At 57.4% G+C, this 20,099-nt stretch overlaps 3 protein-coding genes across 3 annotated transcripts; all 3 read left to right on the forward strand.

Annotated features, from left to right (window-relative positions):
- The first annotated feature begins 1,155 nt into the window (after positions 1 to 1,155).
- Positions 1,156 to 10,231, forward strand: P4HB (prolyl 4-hydroxylase subunit beta). The gene is made up of 11 exons (XM_062010811.1): positions 1,156 to 1,363; positions 1,563 to 1,769; positions 2,513 to 2,646; positions 2,859 to 2,996; positions 5,136 to 5,240; positions 5,475 to 5,600; positions 6,002 to 6,202; positions 6,851 to 6,971; positions 7,181 to 7,362; positions 7,803 to 7,889; positions 9,179 to 10,231. The coding sequence occupies exons 1-11, from the start codon at positions 1,195 to 1,197 to the stop codon at positions 9,263 to 9,265; spliced, it is 1,557 nt and encodes a 518-aa protein (XP_061866795.1). The 5' UTR covers positions 1,156 to 1,194; the 3' UTR covers positions 9,266 to 10,231.
- Positions 10,232 to 12,777: 2,546 nt separating this feature from the next.
- Positions 12,778 to 14,442, forward strand: PPP1R27 (protein phosphatase 1 regulatory subunit 27). The gene is made up of 3 exons (XM_062011125.1): positions 12,778 to 12,967; positions 14,012 to 14,162; positions 14,319 to 14,442. The coding sequence occupies exons 1-3, from the start codon at positions 12,778 to 12,780 to the stop codon at positions 14,440 to 14,442; spliced, it is 465 nt and encodes a 154-aa protein (XP_061867109.1).
- A 599-nt stretch (positions 14,443 to 15,041) lies between these two features.
- MCRIP1 (MAPK regulated corepressor interacting protein 1) lies at positions 15,042 to 17,008 on the forward strand. The gene is made up of 4 exons (XM_062010790.1): positions 15,042 to 15,192; positions 15,262 to 15,380; positions 15,479 to 15,577; positions 15,710 to 17,008. Exons 1-4 carry the CDS (start codon positions 15,185 to 15,187, stop codon positions 15,772 to 15,774), a joined length of 291 nt encoding a protein of 96 aa, XP_061866774.1. The 5' UTR covers positions 15,042 to 15,184; the 3' UTR covers positions 15,775 to 17,008.
- The last annotated feature ends 3,091 nt before the right edge of the window (positions 17,009 to 20,099 follow it).

Genomic DNA, 20,099 nt, shown 5'->3' on the forward strand with positions numbered 1-20,099 from the left:
GGGGTTCCCGTGGGAGCTGGGCTCAGCCCCAGGCAGCCTGTGCTGTCCCTGCTGCAGGCACCAGTGGAATTCCTGCCATGGGGAGATTGGAGGGAGAACAGAGCCCAGGAGAGGCGAAGTGTGATAAGAGCCTGTGGATGTTTACAGAGCAAGTGCCATGTTTGTGTTAAGAAAAGTGTAGCCGGGAAAAGCTCTTTCCAGGATCTGCAGTGCTCGAGAAGACTCGGCCGTGCTCCCAGAGGCCTGGGCAGTGCCGGGAGGGAAGAGCACAGGCCCCATTCTGCTTGGGCTCACAGGAGCTGTGGGAGGGTGCGGAGGCTGGAACGCAGCCCCCGCAGGGGCAGGAGCCGCCGCACGCCGGGCACGGGGCTGCCCCCCCCGGGCTGCTGCCGGGGCCCGGTGTCGGTTAGAGCAGCCCAGATGCGCTGATAACGGGAACAAAGGCTCCTTGTGCCGGCCACCAACAGCCGCTCTGCGGGCAGCGGGGTCGGGGCCTGCGCAACCCGCGGCTCTGCGGCCGCGCTTTCCAAACGCGGGGCGCCACTGCTTCCGCCCGGCCGTTGGCGGGACGCCCGCGGAGGGGCTGCCGCAGCCGCTGCCCGCGCTTCCCCGGGAGCGCCGTAACGGCGGCGGCTGCGCCAGCGGCTGCCGGGCCCGCACGGTCACGGGGCCAGCGGGGCGGAGGCGTCCCTGCGGCTGCGGCCAAAGAGCGGAGGCCCCGGCCTGGCCCCCCCCCCCCTCCGGCCCCGGGCCCGCGGCGCCGCGGCTGGAGCCGCCCCGAGCACGTGCCGGCACCGACCCCACCCGCGCCGTGACGTGTGCGCCGGGTCACGTGGCCCGCCCAGCCGCCAATCAGAGCGCACCACGCTCCCCTGGCCGCGCGCACGCGCCCGCGGGGCCGCCCAATGCCACGTTCCAGGGCAGCGGCCGCGCGACGCGGCGGGGCCGACCAATCGCGGGACGCGCCGCGGGGCCGGCGGCCAATGGCGGCTCGCGCGAGGGCAACGACGTCGGCGCCCAACCCGCGGCGGCGGCCGGGAGGCGCGTCTGGCGCGCCGGCCAATGGGAGCGGCTCCGCGGGCCCGGGGCCGCGGCCTCGACCAATGGGGCGCGGCGGCGGCCGCGAGAGGCGGGTTTATAAGCGGAGGCGGCGCCGCGCCCGCCCCGGCCCGTCCTGCCGCCGCCATCGCCGCCATGGCGGAGCTCCGCGCCCTGGCCGCGCTGCTCTGCCTGCTGCCGCTCCTGCCGCCGCCCGCTCGCGTCTGCGCCGCGGCGCTGGAGGAGGAGGACGGCGTCCTGGTGCTGCGCGCCGCGTCCTTCGAGCGGGCGCTGGCTGAGCACCGCTATCTGCTCGTCGAGTTCTGTGAGCGGGCCGGGGCCGGGCCGGGGCGGCCGCGGGAGCGCGGGGCCGGGGCGGCGGGCGGGGGCCGGGAGCGGGGCCGCCAGGGCCGAGGGGCCGCGGCGGGGGGAGGCGGGGCCGGGCCGCGGGGGCCGCGCGTTGCGGGGGCCCGGTGTCCTCGGCCCGTTCGTGCCCGCTGATGCCGCCCCGTCCCGTCCCGCAGATGCCCCGTGGTGCGGGCACTGCAAGGCGCTGGCCCCCGAGTACGCGAAGGCGGCGGCGACGCTGAAGGCCGAGGGCTCGGAGATCCGCCTGGCCAAAGTGGACGCCACGGAGGAGTCGGAGCTGGCGCAGCAGTTCGGGGTGCGCGGGTACCCCACCATCAAGTTCTTCAGGAACGGCGACAAGGCTGCTCCCAAGGAGTACACAGGTGAGGGGCGCTGGCGCTGTGCCCGGCCCCGGGAGCACAGGGAGCAGAGGGCATCAACGTGGCAGCGGGTCCGTGCGCTGCCGCGGCCGAGCAAGGTCCACGCTGCCAGTGGCCTGGGGAGCGCCGGGCTCGGGGTGTGGGCAGCAGCTCTGCCTCTCACAGGCTGTCTCACCTGGAGCTGGGGAGAGCCCTGGCACGAGCCGAGGCAGATGGAATTGTTGTTGTGCAGGAAACCAAAGCAAAGCAGGCTTGACTCATTGCTCAGCCTGATTTTACTTGAGCAGTGAAGCACCCAGAGCTGACAAAAGGCTTGGGTAGTTGGGTAAGGGAGCAGCCCCAAACGTGAGACAGAAGTGCAGCAAAGACCAACACAAGCAGAATTCAGCCCAGGGTGCTGAACACTGAGGCAGAACACTGGCTTTGAGAGAAAAAGGTGACGTGTTTGCATGGAAAACAGCAGCATCTTGGGGAAGTGCTTTACTGCTGCTCAAAGTTGAAGAAAACGCTTAGGCTAGCAGCACAAGCCATGTGGGTTCCTGGGAGCTCCTCGTACCTTGACTTCACAAATAGGGATTAGCTTAGCTACAGTAGGACTGAAAGGAAGAGAGTTGTACAATGGTATCTCGATTATTCCGGACCTCGGGCCAGCTGCTGAATGTTCTGTCTCAAAGCTTAGAGGTTTTCTGTTGTTAAACGTGACCGGGGGAAGAAGTGAACCCGGTGCTGTTGTCTCTCTGGTGTAGCTGGCAGAGAAGCAGATGATATTGTCAGCTGGCTGAAGAAACGCACGGGCCCGGCTGCGACTACGCTGACAGACGCTGCTGCAGCAGAGACTTTAGTGGATTCCAGTGAAGTGGTTGTGATTGGATTCTTTAAGGTAGAGTTTGTGCTTCTGTTTGAGAAACTCTTGTGTATGTCCAGGGCTTTCCCTGCTTCCTGCCCTGTGGGCCCCTGACAGCCAGGGAAGGCTCTCTGCAAGTTGTGAAACGCTTGCTCTCCTGCCTTACTTGATCTTCCAGTTCTCTGGCTGCTGAGCCCTGGTATGATTGTGCTTTGGTTTGATGTGTCCCACCTTTCTTTACTCCCTAGGATCTGACATCAGAGGCTGCAAAGGAGTTCTTGCTGGCAGCAGAGGCTGTGGATGACATTCCTTTTGGGATTTCCTCCAGTGCTGATGTCTTCACCAAGTACCAGCTTAGCAAGGATGGTGTAGTCCTCTTCAAGAAGGTACTGGTTGGTGCAGGGCATCAGCACCACAACTGAGTCTTCCCTGAGTCAGACTCCAGTGAGGGCAGCTCTGGACAAAACAGTGAAAGGTCCTGTGTTGTGGGTCTGTTGGCAGCTCTCAGAGCCTGAGGGGAGAGTGAAGCCTGCAGCACTCTTGTGAGGTGAAGAGTGTGAGAGTTGATTATTATGATTAATCTGTAATCTAATCAGTCATTTATCGGACTGATTGGACCTAAGGCAGGCTGAAGTGTTGAATGAATTCTTATTTCATTCTTTCACTTTCTTATTCAGCTGAAATAGCATTTTATTGCCCTACACCTCTGAAGTTGTTGTTTTTATGGTGTAGAAGCTTGTAGACTTAAATTCTCAGCCAGAGGTCCCTCAGATCAATATGTCTGAGGGACCATTAGCTGGCTAATGAGTTTGGAATGCTGAGAGTTTGCATCTAGGAAAGCTGAGGTGGGCAAAGGGAGCAGGATTTTGATCTTGGCTGACTTACTACCTGTATCTTACTCTTCTCTCCTGCATAGCTTTCTGTACTCTGGGTGCTCTATTCATGGCTAATGATGGACTGAAATATCTGTTGACGTGGCTTTTTCAGCTTCTGTTCTCGTCTCTTGGCAAACACAGGTCCAAACAAACATTCCTGTAGAGCTGACGTCTCCCTGGGGCTGTGGGGGCACCAGCAGTGGGCTGTGAGCTGGGCTGTGTCACGGGTGGCTTCGCAGTGGGCAGGTCACAGCTCAGGCCTTGGCACTGGTGGGTTCTTGCCCTGGGGTTTATTTAGTTACTTGTACATCTTATCTTTAGTGCTCTGTAGAATGTTGTAGTGGTTTGAGCTCATGTGCTGTCCTCTAACCCTTAAGTCCTGTGAGCTCTCTTAAGGTTTCCTCTGTGTCTGTAGAACTGGGGCAGTGGCAGGACTGGCCTTTAACAGGAAAGGGATTTTCCCCTCAGTTTAGTCAGTTTGGGTACATCTGGAAAGAAAAACACTTCCTCACTTGGCAGCTGTTCTGTTGTGTGGGAGAGACCTTGGTCTGAAAGGCTGTTCCTGAGCCCCTGGAGGCCTGAGGTGCAGCGCAAGTGCTCTGCTGTACGTGCGAGAACGGTGTTGGGATGACTTCCACCTTGTCCTGTTTTGGTGCATGTCATGGTAGTGCCATGAGAGCTCTCAAATACAAACCACAGTGGAAATGAGCACCAGTGGTAACCAAATACCAGAGCAAAAGAACCAGATGGCTTATTTTACCAACAGTTCTGTTTCTGGACTTTGACTCAGCCTCCTGAGAGGGTTCCTTGGCGAGTCATTCTCATCTCATTCTGTGGGTGAGTTGTCCAGGCTTGCAGAGATCCTCAGACAATTCTTCTGAGGGCACTAAGGCCATGTCCAATACTCTAAAGGATTTGTGAAGTTAATTTCCAATGTTGAGTGCTTAGCTCTGCTTTTCAGCTGAAACTGGGAGGCTTCCTCTAACAGAAGGTTATCTGAGTCCACTCCTGCTTCTGCCAGTAACTTGAGTGCTGCCTTGCCATGGGATTGCTGTGTTACCATGCACATCCTCTCTAACCTTGATGGTGTTCTGCAGCTGCCCCTCCCCAGGCTGCCAGAGAGGGTTCTGAGAATCCTGGTCAGGGATATGAGTGATGCCCTGATACAAAAAGGGATCTGACACCTCTGAGTGTGCTAAACACATGCTATTGTCTCTTAATAGCCTGAGACAACCCCTCAGAGCTGAATAAATGGCTATTTACTTGCAGACCATGGTGAGCTTTGCTGTCAGACCTCTCATAGCACAGTCTGGTTGAAGTGTCTGTGTCTGCTTTGATATGGCAGAGCTGTCTCTGCCTGGGCAGCCTCTTCCTGCTCTGCTGGACACCTGCAGAGCTGCACAGCGCCTCTTGAAAGCCCTCCTTGATGACTTGTTTCAATCCAAGTCTTGTTGCCACTCACTTTTTGCTGCTGGGGGTGCTTTTAAGGATCTGTCTGGCAGGAATCCAGCTTCACGTGGTGGCCTTGTTGGGAGATGGTCTGCTCTGAGCAAGGGCAGCCCAGACCCCGGGGTGGTGGCTGTGGTGTGACTGTCTGGGAGCTGTGTGTGGGATATGGGGCATGTTCTGATGCAATGTCTGTTCTTGCAGTTTGATGAAGGCCGTAACAACTTTGAAGGGGATCTCACCAAAGATAATTTACTGAACTTCATCAAGTCCAATGCGCTGCCTCTAGTCATAGAGTTCACAGAGCAGGTAGGTCTCCTCCAGTAGCTACTACACTCGTACAGCAAGGCTTGAATTGTGGGTTGTGTGTGTTTTACGTTGGAGCTGACAGTAGTGAGGTGTGTGAATGACACCAGGGGAAGGATGCATAACCTGTTGTTCAGAGCAGTCATGTAGTACTGGAGGCCCCTGTGGTCCTGTCAGAGTAGCAGGGCCCAGTTGATCTTGACACTGATTTACCTCACTTTATTTTCTGCTTCTCAGACTGCTCCTAAAATCTTTGGAGGAGAGATCAAGACTCACATTCTGCTGTTTCTACCAAAAAGTGTGTCTGACTATCAAGAGAAACTGGACAACTTCAAGAGTGCAGCTGGAAACTTCAAGGGGAAGGTGAGGTGGATTTCTTGGGTTATGAATTAAGTGACCATCTCCTGCAGAGAAGTATAGCTCTATATCAGCTTCATAGCTGTGGAGGAGGACCTGAAGCGATCCCTCTCCCTAGCAGATAATAGGTGACTGAGTCACTGGCTTGCACAACTACTGAAGGAATAGCAGTTAACTCCCGACTGTCCTGTGGATGCAAATCTGACTCTGCCTTATTTGTGCTGGGTCTGTGCATGTGCTACTTGAACTGATGCAGCTCCAGTGCTTGTGCTCTCACAGGTGCCCCCAAAATCGTCCTGGAGAAGGAGGAGGGGCTAGCTCAGCTACTCCCAGTGCAAGTGTGTGTATAAAGTGTCGATAACTAAGAGGTGCTTGTCTTCAACACACTGCCTCTTTTTCCTCCAAAGATCCTGTTCATCTTCATAGACAGTGACCACAGTGACAACCAGAGGATTTTGGAGTTTTTTGGCCTAAAGAAAGAGGAATGTCCAGCTGTGCGTCTGATCACACTGGAGGAAGAAATGACCAAGTACAAACCTGAGTCAGATGAGCTCACAGCAGACAAGATCAAAGAATTCTGTAATAAGTTCCTGGAGGGAAAGATCAAGGTAATGTAGATAAATGCAGCGGATGGTAAACCTGCTGCCTGGGCAAGCAGAAAAAATCCTCCCTCTGAGCAGTTGTGTGAGTCACCTGGAGAAAGTGTTTCCAAGTACTGCACAGCGTATCTGGCGGGCTTTGTGCTGAGAAATGAAGGGCAAAACTAGTGGGGCATGAGGGCTGTAGGAAAGGGATCTGTGTGCAGGCACCCCTACAGGCAGAGCCTGCTCTCTGCTTAGGGCAGCTCTGGTCTTTACCCATTTGCTCTTTCTGACAGCACTCTGCAAGGTGTGAACTTGTGTGGCACAGCCTAAAGCTTTCAGCTATCATCTGTTGGAGGCAGCCATAAGTGACTTGCCTCAGTAGTGACTGTTGAGATCAGCTCAGTCCTGTGGGAATGATGCTGTCAGCAGTGGTGGTTCCTTCCTGCAGAGCTGGGCTGCAGTGTGCTCTGCAGAAGGGCACCTGCTACTCCCCTTGTTCAGGGTGGGAGGGAGACTGAGCAGAAGAGGAAGTGACAGATTCATCTGATTGCACATGTGGCTGAGGCACTGGAAGGGGCGTGTGTGAGCTTGGGGTTTCCAGGATATGTGACTGCATGCATGTTCCAAGCAGCTGTGTAGCAAATTCTCTCTGAATTTCACTTCTTATTCCAGCCCCACCTGATGAGTCAAGATCTTCCTGAAGACTGGGACAGGCAGCCTGTCAAAGTTCTAGTTGGGAAGAACTTTGAAGAAGTTGCTTTTGATGAGGACAAAAATGTCTTTGTGGAGTTCTGTAAGTATCTTCGGGCAGTTGATGCCAAGTAACTGGCGTGAAGGGAGTGCCAAAATACTGCATGACCAGGATTAGAGAGGAAGGCATCTTTCAGAATCTAAGCCACAAAGGGAGTGCTTCAGTTGATGTCTGAACTGTCTGGCAGGGGCGCTAGGGAAGAGTGATGGTACCTGAAGTTGCTGGTGCTAACTGCTTTTTGTAATTGACAGATGCTCCCTGGTGTGGTCACTGTAAGCAGCTGGCTCCTATCTGGGACAAGCTGGGAGAGACCTACAGGGACCATGAGAACATTGTCATTGCCAAGATGGATTCGACAGCCAATGAAGTGGAGGCAGTGAAAATCCACAGCTTCCCCACACTCAAGTTCTTCCCTGCAGGCTCTGGCAGAAATGTAAGAAGGCAGCTGACCTTTACACAGATGGCACAGCAAGGGAGTGCTGGACATGCTTAGTTGCCTGCTTGAGTTCTGGTTTGGGCAAGGCCTCTGGGAGGGCTCTCTGCTCTGTAGGAATGGAACTCATCAAGTCTACAGGACGTCTGAGACCCTTTGGGGAGGGCTGGGCTGTAGGACAGAGTTTGGTGGGGGTGGGAAGGGGGGAAAGAGGGAGCAAGCAGAGACAATGTGCTCATCTGCAGGCTATTCTTTCCTCGCAGTGATCTCTGAAGTCTAGTGGCTGAGCTGTTTTCCTTCGTCTCATATGGGTGAAGGTGAATTTTTAAATTCCCTTTTGCTTGGCATGATAACTGTTGCTCATAAAGAGAATTCTCCTCTCCAGGGCCATGGTTCTGTAGGTGCCCATAACCATTATCCTGATTTTTTTCCCTGTGTAGGTAATTGACTATAATGGGGAGAGGACACTAGAAGGCTTCAAAAAGTTCCTGGAGAGTGGAGGTCAGGATGGTGCAGCAGCTGATGATGTGAGTAACATTAATACAGCACTCTGGGCCTTCAGAATATGGAACATGAGTTGGATCTGGTGCTGTGCTGGAATTCTCAGTCCTAAGTAAGATCCTGGGCTGTTATATGGAAGGAAAGGATACTACTGGTGAACAAAAGCATCCATATGGTAAAACACTGAGGTGGTTTGGCCCTGACTGTGTGCCAGGTGCCCACTGAATTGTTCTGTCACTCCCCCTCCTAAACTAGACAAGGGAGAGAGAAATACAACAAAGGGCTTTTGAGTTAAGGGCAAAAAGATCACTCAGCAGTTACCATCATGGGCAAAACATACTCAGCTTGGAGAAATGGTTTGATTTATTAACAATCAGAGCAGAGCAGGGAAACGAGAAGTAAAAACAATGTTAAAACACCTTCCCCCACCTCTCCTTCCTGAGTTTCTCCTTTCCTGCAGCAGCACAAGGGGATGGGGGTTATGGTCAGTTCATTACAGATGGACTTTGCTGCTACTTCCTCTCAGGAGGAGGCCTCCTCACACTTCCCACTGATACAGTGCGAGGTCCCTCCTGTGGGAGACAGTCCTCCATGAACCTCTCCAATGTGAGTCCTTCCTGTGGGCTACAGTTCTTCATGAACTGCTCCACATGGGTCTCATCCATGAGGAAAACAGTCCTTCAGGAATGAACTGCCCCGGTGTGGCAGAGTCCCCCCCACAACAGGGTCACAAGTCCTGACAGAAAACCTGGTGTGGCGTGGGCTTCTCTCCACAGGTTCCCAGGTGCTGCCAGGAACTTGCTCCAGTGTGGGCTTCCCACAGGGTTACAGTGTAGGCCCCCTACCAAAACCTGCCCACACAAACCCACCTGTTCGGTGCAGCCCTTGGCCTGTAGTGGACTCAGTGAGAACACATCAACTGGGTGGGAAATAAATGTTCTTGGGAGGTTTAGGCATGGAAACTGTTGATATCAGCATCTGAATCTGCACAAACTATCTCTGGTGGTTGTGAAAACTGATGAGAGTTCTTAGAGGACTTGTTCTTTGAGGCTTTCTGGTCAGCACCTGGAGCATGTGCAATGTTCTAGTAGGAAGCTCCTTGCCTGACAGAGTGGAGGGTGCTACAGGTGCAAGTACCAGCTTCCAGGGGTTTCTAATCCTTCACAGCCCAAGCTGAGAGCTCTTGGTAGAAGTCTCTGGATGCTTTGTTAATGTGACATCAGAGAACAGTGAATAGATCAGAGATGCTGTTCTGTGCTTGGTTTTGGATCTCTATAATGTGCCAGAAGCCAGTAGCTGTCTTTAACCTGTACAGGATCTGGAGGACCTGGAGACAGATGAAGAAACAGACCTCGAGGAAGGTGATGATGATGAGCAGAAAATCCAAAAGGATGAATTGTAGAGAAGACTGATCTACGTCACCCCAAAAATCAGACACTAAATTGGCTGCTGTTGTGCAGCACAGTGAGTCAGAAACCCATTAAGATTTAAAGCAGAAGGTGAATGACTGGAAATCCAGGGATTGGCTTTTAAAGTAACACTTTACCCTCACTTGTCTGTACATTTGAGTCTTTTCTTTCTTTTTGCTTTGAGAAGGGATCTGTCACTAGGTAGCCAGCCCAGCCACCTGGGCTCATTTTTTTGTATTGTGATGTACTTTTTTTGTACACAGCTTGTTTGAAGTATTCTGTTCTTTGGGGTAGAAGCGGATTGAGAAGCAGTAGCATGAGTTCAATGGCCCACTGTTCTGGAGCCCTGCCACTAACATCTTCCAAGAAAGCTTTTTCCTTTTTTTCTTTTAAAACTCGAGGCCATAGTTGGTTTCTGCACCTGGCTGGGTCCCTAATGGTCTTGGCTGTTCTTCCCCAGAATCAGCCTTTAGAAGATGTAAGGGAAGAGGCAATGGGCTGGTGGCGTCCTGGTGAAAGGTGTATATGAAGGTGCTTCTCTTCATGCTGGCCAGATGTTTTTCCCCTCTGCTTTAAGACACTTGGAGATGACTATTCCAGACACCTAGAAGGGTGGAATACTGTGTGCACTGGCTGTGGCAGGCTCTGGGGGTGGAGATGGTCACCGGTTCACCAGCTTGGATGAGGCTGAGGTGTTTTGCCATCCTCTTGATCAAATGCCAGACTGTTTTGCAATCACTTTCCATGTTATTTTGAATGGGTTGACCAGGTAGGTGGGTGGTGTGGGCGGGTCTGATAAAGTAGATCAGATAGGACATTTGCAATTACTGGGGTCTGGGGAGGAACTTGAACAGGGGCGTGCCTCAGAGGCCTGAGCTGCATCAGGCTTGTTCTCAGCGTTCTGCTGCACTAACATTGGAACCAAATTTGTCGGCCAAATAAAGTTGAGATTTTAATAATATCATGTCTGTCTCTTTATCAGAATGTGGGATGAATGTATTTGAGCCTGGCCTCAAGGGGCATCAGCTCTAGCATGCTGCTCAAGGGTCTCTGCCAAAAGGGTGTGAGTGCCAACTCTCTCTTTCACTAAATACCACATTTTTGAGAGAAACTACACTTCCTGAACACGTCTGTTCTCACAGGTGGCTTCTGCTGCCTTAGCCTGAAGAAACATTTTTCATAATCTACAAAGAAAAAGGAAAAGAACTTCAAGATGACCATATGTCCTGATTAAAGCAGCTTGGGCAGCCACCCACCAGCTCTGGTAGTGAGGGGACAGTGGCTGGGCTCTGCAGAACGAGGGGCTCTGCTTGCCAGGTGGCTTGAGGGGAGAGGGGACCTCTGCTCTTGAACAGTTAACCAAGGGGTTTGCCTACAGGGAGACCTGTGGCTGCCTGGAGCTCTGCTAGTCAGACTCACATGACCCAGTGAGCTACACTGCTATTTCCAAACCGGTCCCTGCTGAAAATATTTTTGTAAGAAAATATGCTATAAATGTCAGAGGGGAGGGCAGGGAGCTAGAGGGCAGTGTGGGAGGCTCCCAGTGCCTGTCACTGAACCGAGGGCGCTGGAGGGTAGAGCAGGAGTGTTGTACACTTGTCTGTGGCTCCCTGGGGAGCAGAGCTCTGCCATGGCCTGGGGCTCAACAGGTACTTGCTGGCCCTGGCATTGTGGTGTTTGCTGCTCCCTCCCTCTTCTGCTCAACAGCTGTGTTGGGGACTGTTACCTTTGGTTATGTGGAGAAGGATCAGTGAAGGTGTCTCCCCAGAGCTGTGACCTTGGCATGTCTGAAGACAAGCAGAGGAGCTGTTCTCGGTGTAGCCTGACTGCCATGGCTGTTCCCCCATGGAGCTGGCAGTGCCTGCTGTCAGGGCTTGTTAGTAGTACCAGCCTTGTGTTTTAGCATGTGAAGGAAGGGAGCACTGTGGTGTGCTCTGCTGGAAGGTGCTGGATAGAACTCTGCTCAAAAAGATATGTATTGTGGAGCCAGACAAAGAGTAAACAAGGCTGAGCTCTGCCATAGTCCTCTGTTTATGGTCTGAGACTTGTTCAAATTGGAGGGGTGCTTTTCTCATACACCAAGGCCCCTCTTGGCAGAGCAGGACTCCATCAGAGTCATTGTGTCTACACAGCTAATTATTGTTCCAAGAAAACAGGCTAAAAGTGTTCTGTGTGCACAGCAGAGAGCGCAGCCTCCTCCCGCCCAGCGTCCTGTCTGACGTAACCCTGGGCAGAGATGCTCATCACAACGATCAATGCATTCGCCAGAAGATAAACAAGTGCAGGCACTTCTCAGGTTTGTGGCTGACCATGCTGAGCCTGGCTGCTCGCAGGGGTTTGGGACAAGGATCTGCCACAGGAAGGGTGGGATGAAATCTCGATGGCTGCTGACACACGTGCCTGAAACAGCACAATATGCTCATGTAGCTGAAATGACCAAGCTGATGATGGGAAAAAGCATGGAGGAGTATTTGTTGCTTGAACCCTTGATGGAGCTGAAGGATTCCTCTGTGATGAATGGCCCATTTGGGGCCTTTGACAGCTACAGCTGAGAGTAACCAATGCAGGGATTGTCTGGTGGTGCTACTGCTCTTCTGATGCTCTTCTGAAGCTACTAGCTAATGTAGCAGCTGGTTCCAAATCTGGAGTAGGACATTGAACACTCTGGGCTGACACTGTAGGCTTTTATTCTGGGCTTGCATCAGCAGCACCTCTGTCCTCATCAGAGAATACCAGATACCCAACATGCTGGTGATGTTCTCCACGCTTAGCTGCCCACTGTCTCACAGTCATGATGGGCAGCACAGCTCATGCTGCTCCTTCCACCCGATGCAGCTACAGGAGTGTGACTCAGCCCTGAATGCATTTGGCACTGTAGCTCTGGCGTGTCTGTGTTGCACTGGCTGGTCTGGATCCCCTCACTGGGTGACTGTGCATGTCCCTTTTCCCTGGCACACGTATGTGTGAGTGTGTGTGTGGGCTTGCTGCTGGGAAGTTCTGCTTTGCTCCCCTGAAGGGCTACTCAGGCAAAAGCAAGAGCAGATTTGAGCCCTTGGATGGGCACATCAACAGGTGGGTGGTAAGATGATACACCAACTTCTGCCCAAAAGTGGGAGGCTGCAGGCCTGGGCGGCTCGATTACGAAGTATCATGGCAAATAGCATGAGCTGCACGTCCCAAAAATAACCCACGGGAGCCTATATAACACTCTGCCCCGGGACAACCATCAGTGCTGAGCCGGGCGCCTGCAGGTGACCTGTGTGCTCCCCAGAATCACCTCCCAGGGCAGCATGGGGGTGTAGGAGAGCCTGTCCCGCCCGGCAGCGAGGGGATTCGCAGCCCCCGGAGCGCAGCGGTGCCGTCGCACCCCGCGGCCAGGAGCGACCCGACGGGCAGAGAGCGGCGGCTCGGGGCCGGCGAGCGGGCGCCCGGGCACCGAGCCGCCCCCACCGCTCCCACCCCGCGGGCTGCCGCTCCTCTGCGCCACCCGGAGGCTGCCGTCGGCATGAAGGACTTTTACTGCCCAGTCGCGATGCCGCGGTGCAGCCGCTACGCGCAGAGGCTGAGAGCGTCGCGCACCGTGCGCTTCCCCAACGACATCGTCTTCCAGGACCACATCCGACAGGGGGACCTGGAGCAGGTGGGCAGGTTCATCCGCGCCAGGAAGGTGACGCTGGACACCATCTACCCTTCTGGTGAGTGCTGAGCTGGAATCGGCGCAGTGGCAGCGCTCGGGCTGCCGGGGAGGCGAGAGCTGGGACCCCCTGCCTGCCTTCGAGGGGCACGGCCTGGAATGCAGCCACTTTCCTTCCTAGTGCGGAGAAGCGCCTCCAGCACTGCCAAGCGGGGCCCAGCAGAGCCCCACGCCCCAACGTCTCCCCTCACCAGTATGGTCAGCATAGGCTGCAGGAAGGGGGGAGCCTGGCCCCTGGGTCCCTTCAAGGCACGACGGGGCACCCGCAGTGTGGTGGGATCCAGAAGAGCAGAGAGCGCGGGCTGCTCTGTGGAGCTCTAGATGGGATGGTGGGGTCCCTGCTTTCTGCCCTGGTTTGAGGGAAGTGCAGGGAGAAGAAAGGCTCCACATTTCATTCCTGGCTCTGTCCGTTTCTCACAAGCGTTGTTCTTTCTTGCAAATCTGGATCTGTGGACTTGTGGCATTTATGTTTGTGGGAAAGGCATTGTGTCATGTTGCACCCAAGCTCACTGGCAACTGCTCATGGAATGCCTTGATCCGTCCTGGCTGGTGCAGAGCCCAGATTTGTCCCTTTCTTGTGCTTGGCTTCAGCTTCCATCACATGGCCACGGAGACAGGGTCTCAAATGACGCTGGGGGTTCCTCCTATCCACACCGATTGCTTCAATATTTGCTCCATAATGAGCTTCCAGAACTAGGACAGAGCAGGACCCCAGAGATACCCATCTCATGTCCCCACGTGAGTCCTGTCTGGGCCCGGGGCAGCCACTGGCCAGGAGCCCCGTGGGAGAGGGCAGCTCCTCCTCCATCCATGTCACACCCAGCCCAGGGGGCAGGTGGGTGCTGCACTGGGTGTTTGTGCTGGTGCTTCCACTGGGTATTTGGGCTATAAAAGGGGAACCAGAACCTGTGGCAGCTCCTCGTACGTTGTCAAGTCTCTGTTTCTCTCCCCAGACTCCCTGATAGTGAGGGTTTGCTGGCACCCCTCTTTCCTCAGCATTATGATATCTTCCCTGGCCCAGGGCTAACGAGTCCCTTCCTCCCAGGCATGGCAGCCCTCCATGAAGCTGTGCTTACTGGAAACCTGGACTGTGTCAAGCTCCTGGTCAGATACGGCGCTGACATCCACCAGAGAGATGAGGATGGGTGGACGCCCCTGCACATGGCCTGCAGCGACGGCTATGCCGACATAGCCAGGTGAGGAGCGTGCGGTGGGCGCGGGCTCTGGTGCTCCAGGGAGGAGGAGGAGGAGGAGGGTGCCTGGTCTCTGCAGGATGCACAGGGCTGCACGGCAGCAGCGGGAGCTCTGGGAGCCAGGGGAGCTGCTGGGGCTGAGTTTGCTGTCCCCTGCAGGTACCTCCTCTCCCTCGGGGCCAGCCTGGAGGCCACCACCGACGCCGGGGAGAAGCCCTCAGACCTCATTGACCCCGAGTACAAGGACCTGGTGGAGCTCTTCGAAGCCACCACGATGGACTGAAGGGGGGTGTGGCGAGGCTCATGCCTCGAGGGGCTGGGGCGGCGGGGCTGCCCGTAGCCACACAGGACCGTGCCGGGACCGTGCTGGGGCTGTGCCGGGACCGTGCTAGGGCCTTTCTGGGCTGTGCCGGGGCCGTGCCGGGGCTGTGCCGCGTCTCGGAACCACTTTGTACTTTTCCAATAAATCCCATGAACGTCGCGGTCTGTTCCTGCCCCTGTCCCTGTCCCGTCCCTGTCCCTATCCCATCCTGTCCCTATCCCGTCCCTGTCCATATCCCATCCGGTCCTGTCCCTGTCCACAGCCCATCCCAGCCCTGTCCCTGTCCCTATCCCATCCTTCCCCCGTCCCTATTCCTGTCCCTGTCTCTGTCCCTGTCCCATCCTGTCCCATCCCTGTCCACATCCCATACCAGCCCTGTCCCTGCCCCTGTCCCTATCCCATCCCATCCCATCCCATCCCATCCCATCCCATCCCTGTCCCCGTCCGTCCCGTCCCGTCCGCGCGCCGGGGGCGTGGCCGGTGACGTCAGCGCCGGGGCGTGCCGCCCGTGACGTCACCGGGCGGGGCGGCGCGGCGCGTGCGCGCGGCGGTTCCGTGGCGGCCCGAGGCGAGCGGCGGCGCAGGGACCGGGCCCAGCCGAGGGCCCCGGCGCGTTGCCATGGCGGCCTGAGCCCCGGCCCGGCCTCGCCCCTCTCCCGCAGCCGCGCCGACCCGCGCCCGCCGCCGCCGCACGCACGACGCCATGGCCAGGTGAGCGCCGCGCGGCCCCGGGCCCGGCCGCGGCCCCGGGCCCGGCTCAGCCCCGCGCTTCGCTTTCAGCTCCCCCGTGTCTCGCGTGGTCTACAACGGGAAGCGGAGCGGCGGCCCGCGCTCCCCCGGCGCCGGCAGCGAGATCTTCACGCCGGCCCACGAGGAGAACGTGCGCTTCATCTACGAGGGTGAGCGGAGGCGGCGGCCGCGGGCCCGAGGGAGCGGGGCGGGGGGAGCGGCGGCCGCGGCCGCCCGAGGCGAGCGGCCCCTCACCCTGTCCCCGCAGCCTGGCAGTGCGTGGAGCGCGACCTGCGCAGCCAGATGGGCTCCGAGCGCGGCCTGGTCGAGGAGTACGTGGAGAAGATGCCGAACCCGAGTCTCAAAGGTGAGCGGGGGAGCGGGGCACCCTCCCCCGGCCCCCCGCCGGTGGGAACGGCCGGCCCCGGGGCGCCCGGGCGGGTGGGAGGGGGCTGCGCTGCGGCCTCTGCCGCCACGGGCTCTGCTGTCTTTCCTGCAGCGTTTAAACCTGTCGACCTGGGTGATCTGAAGAGGAGGAGCACACAGGATGCCAAGAAGTCCTAAGGCAGGTCCTCCCCGCGCATCGGCTGCTCCCAAGGTCCTCAGGCAGATTTAATTTGAGATTTTGTGTTGATTTCCTCCTCTGGTCTGTGCTCCCAAAGCCCGCGGGAAGCCGGTCAGCTTTGGGGCTGGCTCTGAAGCTACCTGACATTACAGCTGCTCAGGGGCTCGCTGAGGATGCCCAGAGCCTGTCACAAAGGATTCCAGCCCCGGCTTTCTCTGGCCTAGAAGCGTCTTTCCCCACTTGGCACTGGGGTCACAGCTCTCCCCTTTTCCTCCCTTCTCTGCCCCTGCTGATTGTGAGAGCTCCCTGGGCCCCGGTGAGCAGCGGGCAGGGCCGCGGGGCTGTGCTGGTTCTCTGGATCCGCAGCTGCAGGGCCAGGACGGGAGGCGAGGGAGAGAGAGCTGGCTCTGTGCTGGTGCCTGGGACAGGCAGGCAGCCCCGCTTCAGCACCCTCTGCACAGGTGGCTGCTGGGCAGGTTACACTCTGGCTGCTCTTTACTCCCGTGTGGAAGGACTCAGTTGGTACCTGGGCTGCCAGTGCCCGGCACACACCGGTGCTGCTGCGGCTCTCGGGGCCAGACCCGAGGCCTTAGATTGGGCCAGATCTCTGGGGTGCTGGAGGTGGGGCTGCTGCCCTCCTGCTGTGGACGCAGAGGCTCAGGGTGTCAGCACCTGAGGGGGTGCTGGGCCGCATCCGGCCCTCCTGCCTCAGCGCCGTGGGAGGGAGCAGCAGGGAGGGCGGCTGGTGCTGACGCTGTGGAAAGAAGCCTCTTGGCACCCTTGTCAGAGCAGCGCCGTGCTCTTCTGTGCTGATACCATTTTCCAGGCCTGCACCTTTGGAAGAGATCCAGCTGGCAGAAGTGTCACGGGGGGGCTGCCTGGTCAGTGTAACTCACACTGGGGCGGGGGGGGCTTTCTAGGGACCCTCACTCCTAGCAAGCCCTGGGTGCTTTCTGCCTCTGAGTGAGGGCGAGCGACTGTGCCATCGTGAGCCACCTGAGCAGAGCGGCTGTGCCAGCCTTGGGGTTACCCTGTGCCCACAGGTGGCCCTCGGGAGCAGCAGGAGCGGCCCCCAGCCCACCCAGGCCGTGGGGAGGGGGCTGCAGGAGGCCTGCAGGGGAAGCTGGGGCTGCCGTTACCTTTCCTTTGAGTCGTTGAGCTGTTCTGTGCCCTTTTTTTTTTCTGTTGTCTGTCACTTGAGGAGTGTTGTAAATAAAAGCTGGTGTCCTTTTGGGTCTGCCTCTGCGTGACTCTGCCCAGCACAGCTCCTGCCCCGCCCCATGGTGCTGCCTGTGGTAGCACCCAGCTGTGTCCATGATGCTGCCTGTGGTAGCACCCAGCTGTGTCCATGGTGCTGCCTGTGGTAGCACCTAGCTGTGTCCATGGTAGCACCCAGCTGTGTCCGTGGTGCTGCCTGTGGTAGCACCTAGCTGTGTCCATGGTAGCACCCAGCTGTGCCCAGTGCTGTGCTGAGAAGGCCAGGAGAGGGTTGTCTCAGATGAGCCCTTCCCTGACCAGTCCCTTGGTGACTCCTCACTGCCCTTGCCCACTGCCCTGTTATCACTGGTCTTTCCTGGGACAGAGCCCTACTTCCACCCTTTTTTAGACTTCCAAAACGTTCCTGTTTTGTTGCCAAAGCCCTTTGTTGATGTTTTCCACTTCAGACTCTGGCTGGCTTTAAAGGCCAGGGCTTTCCGTGCCTCTTCAGGCCTGACTCCTGTAACAGGCTCCTGAGCAGAGGTAACACGAACCTGCCTCTCACTTTTTATTTATTTTTTTTCCCAGAAGGGCTCCTGCCCCTGCACTTGCTCCAGGCTCTGGCTCTCACCGCAGCATGTGCAGCCCAGGCTGCGTGCTGGTAGCACAATGCCCTTGGGCCCTGGCAGGGCTGTTGCGAGCCAGCATCCTCAGAGCTGTTGCTGGACCAAAGCTTTAAATGTTGACACTATTAATACACTCGTATCCTCTTCCCTCCCTTCCTTCACTGGCATTTAAACTATACTTAGCATTGCTAGAATTTCTCCTCAAGTGCATCTCCACATGGAGTCATGACCCTGTTTACCTCCCATCACCAAAGCGTCGCTGGGCTGTGCCGGTGCCGGGGCAGCCACTGGCTGCAGCACAGCGGCCCCTGGACCCGCTTCCCCCAGCGCTGCCCAGGGCCCTGGGCCCACAGCTCCCAGGCAGGGGGTGCCTGTGGGGAGAGGGGCATGAGGTGGCGGTTGTTGCTGTCACAGCTCCCCTCAGATGGCTCAGGATGGGCCCTGTGGGCTCTGCCGGGGCCGCTGGTGCTGCAGGAAGGCGACTCATGGCATGGGGTGAGGGCAGCAGGACACGGCTGTCTGCGTGGCAGGGGCTGTGGCTGCCCCAGCTCTGCGCAGGGAGCTGCCGGGTGGCTGCGCTGGCAGCTGGGCAGGGCCAGCTCTGCCGGCCGTGCCCACCGCGGCTGCCGGCTGGCACAGAGACGGCCCTGCCCGCGCCTGGACACGTGGCATGGGCCTCGGCCGGCGTGGTGCTGGGGCTGCGATGGTGCCCCTGAGCACAGGGGGACATTCAGGGGGTCTCAGCCCAACCCCTCTGGCCTCTGCCTTTGTTTTTGTCCTGGCTGGGGCCCCATGAAGCCCGGGGCGAAGCGCCCGCTTGCTCTCTAATGAAACGCCGTGCAAAACCCATTCTATAAACAGGGGATTTGTATGAAGAGCGATCACAGCCCGGGGGAGGGCGGCCAGGCGCTGCAGGAGGCCGGTGGCAGGTGGGCTGGGGGTGCGCTGCGAGGGGCCGAGGCCGCAGGACACAGAAATCAGGCTGTTTACCTGTAAAAATCGAAGCGGGGAAGGGTTTATTTTCCCTGTGACTCGGAGATGGTGCTGATCATTAGATTAAAGGGTGGGAGGAAGCGAGGTATGTGTTGTATCATTGAATTAAGCTGTGAGAAGAGGGCACGGCAGCAGGCAGAATCTGCTTAGAAGACCAATTTGCAGTGCTCAATTCGCTTGATAAAGTGGGAATATTCCTGCGAGGCGCCGCGGCCGCGGGGCGTGCGGCTGCAGCCGGGAGGGCTCCGGGTGCCGGGTCATTGCTCCAGCCCCGTTCCACACCCCGGGTTCAGCTCCCCGGCCAGGGGCTGGTGCTGTGCCCGAGGCTGACCTGTGCCCCCGAGGCAACTCCAAGCAAGGAATTTTTTCCAGTGAAGGTGGTGAAACACTGGCACAGGTTGCACAAAGAGGTGATGGATGCCTCGTCCCTGGAAACATTGAAGGTCGCGTTGGACGGGGCTCTGAGCAACCTGATCTAGTTGATGTCCCTGCCCAGGGAGGGGGCTGGACTGGACGAGCTTTAAGTGTCTGTTTAGACCCCAACGCCCCGTGACTCTGCGGCTCTGCCAGCGGCTCCGCAGCAGCCGAGGGCTGTGAGTGGGAGTGTGAGAGTGTGTGTGAAAGTGTGAGTGTGTGTGTGTCTCTGTGTGTCAGTGTGCCTGTTTGATTGTGTCTATGTGTGTTCGTGTCAGTGTGCCTGTGTGTGTGTGAATGTGAGTGTGTGTGTGTGTGCTTGTGTCCGTGTGTGTGTGTCTCTGTGTGTCAGTGTGCCTGTTTGATTGTGTCTGTCTGTGTTCGTGTCAGTGTGCCTGTGTGTGTGTGTGTGTGAGAGAGTGTGTGTGTGTGTGTGTGTGTGTGTGTGTGTGTGTGTGTGAGAGTGTGTGTGTGTGTGTGTGTCTCTGTGTGTCAGTGTGCCTGTTTGTGTCTGTCTGTGTTCGTGTCAGTGTGCCTGTGTGTGTGAGTCCATGTGTGTGTGGGGGGGGGGCATGAGGCAGTGCTGGTGGCTGCCACACAGCTCCAAGGGACATAGGGCATCTACAGGGACATCCTGTGGGCTGGGGCAGGCTTGGGGTCCCTGAAGGGTCCCAGTCATGGCAAGGTCTGGGTGTCTCTGTGCCCTGGGGGCTGTGAGACAGGCCTAGCCCCCGGAACCTCACTGGGACGACAGTGGGGTGTTGCTGTGGCAACGCTGGAGCAACAAGCCCAGGGCCCGGCGCCACGCGATGACCATATTTACCTTCCCAGAAACCGCTTCGTGCTCCAGCAATTTGCCTCAATTAGGCTCGTTACCACGTCAGGAGGCCGCAGCGATGGCAGCAGTCGTGGGGGCCAGCGGCTCCGCAGGGCTGCCCTGGCCAGCCCAGCTCTGCACAGAGTCCATCCCCGACCCCATCCCTGACCCCATCCCCGCACTCCCCGGTGCCCAGGCAGCTCGCGGCCCCCCGCAGCGGCCCCCAGCCCCACAGCTCCCCTCCCTCACGGGTTCTGTGTTCCCACAGCACTGGCCA

Source organism: Colius striatus, chromosome 18 (genome assembly GCF_028858725.1).
Source record: "Colius striatus isolate bColStr4 chromosome 18, bColStr4.1.hap1, whole genome shotgun sequence".
NCBI lineage: Eukaryota > Metazoa > Chordata > Aves > Coliiformes > Coliidae > Colius > Colius striatus.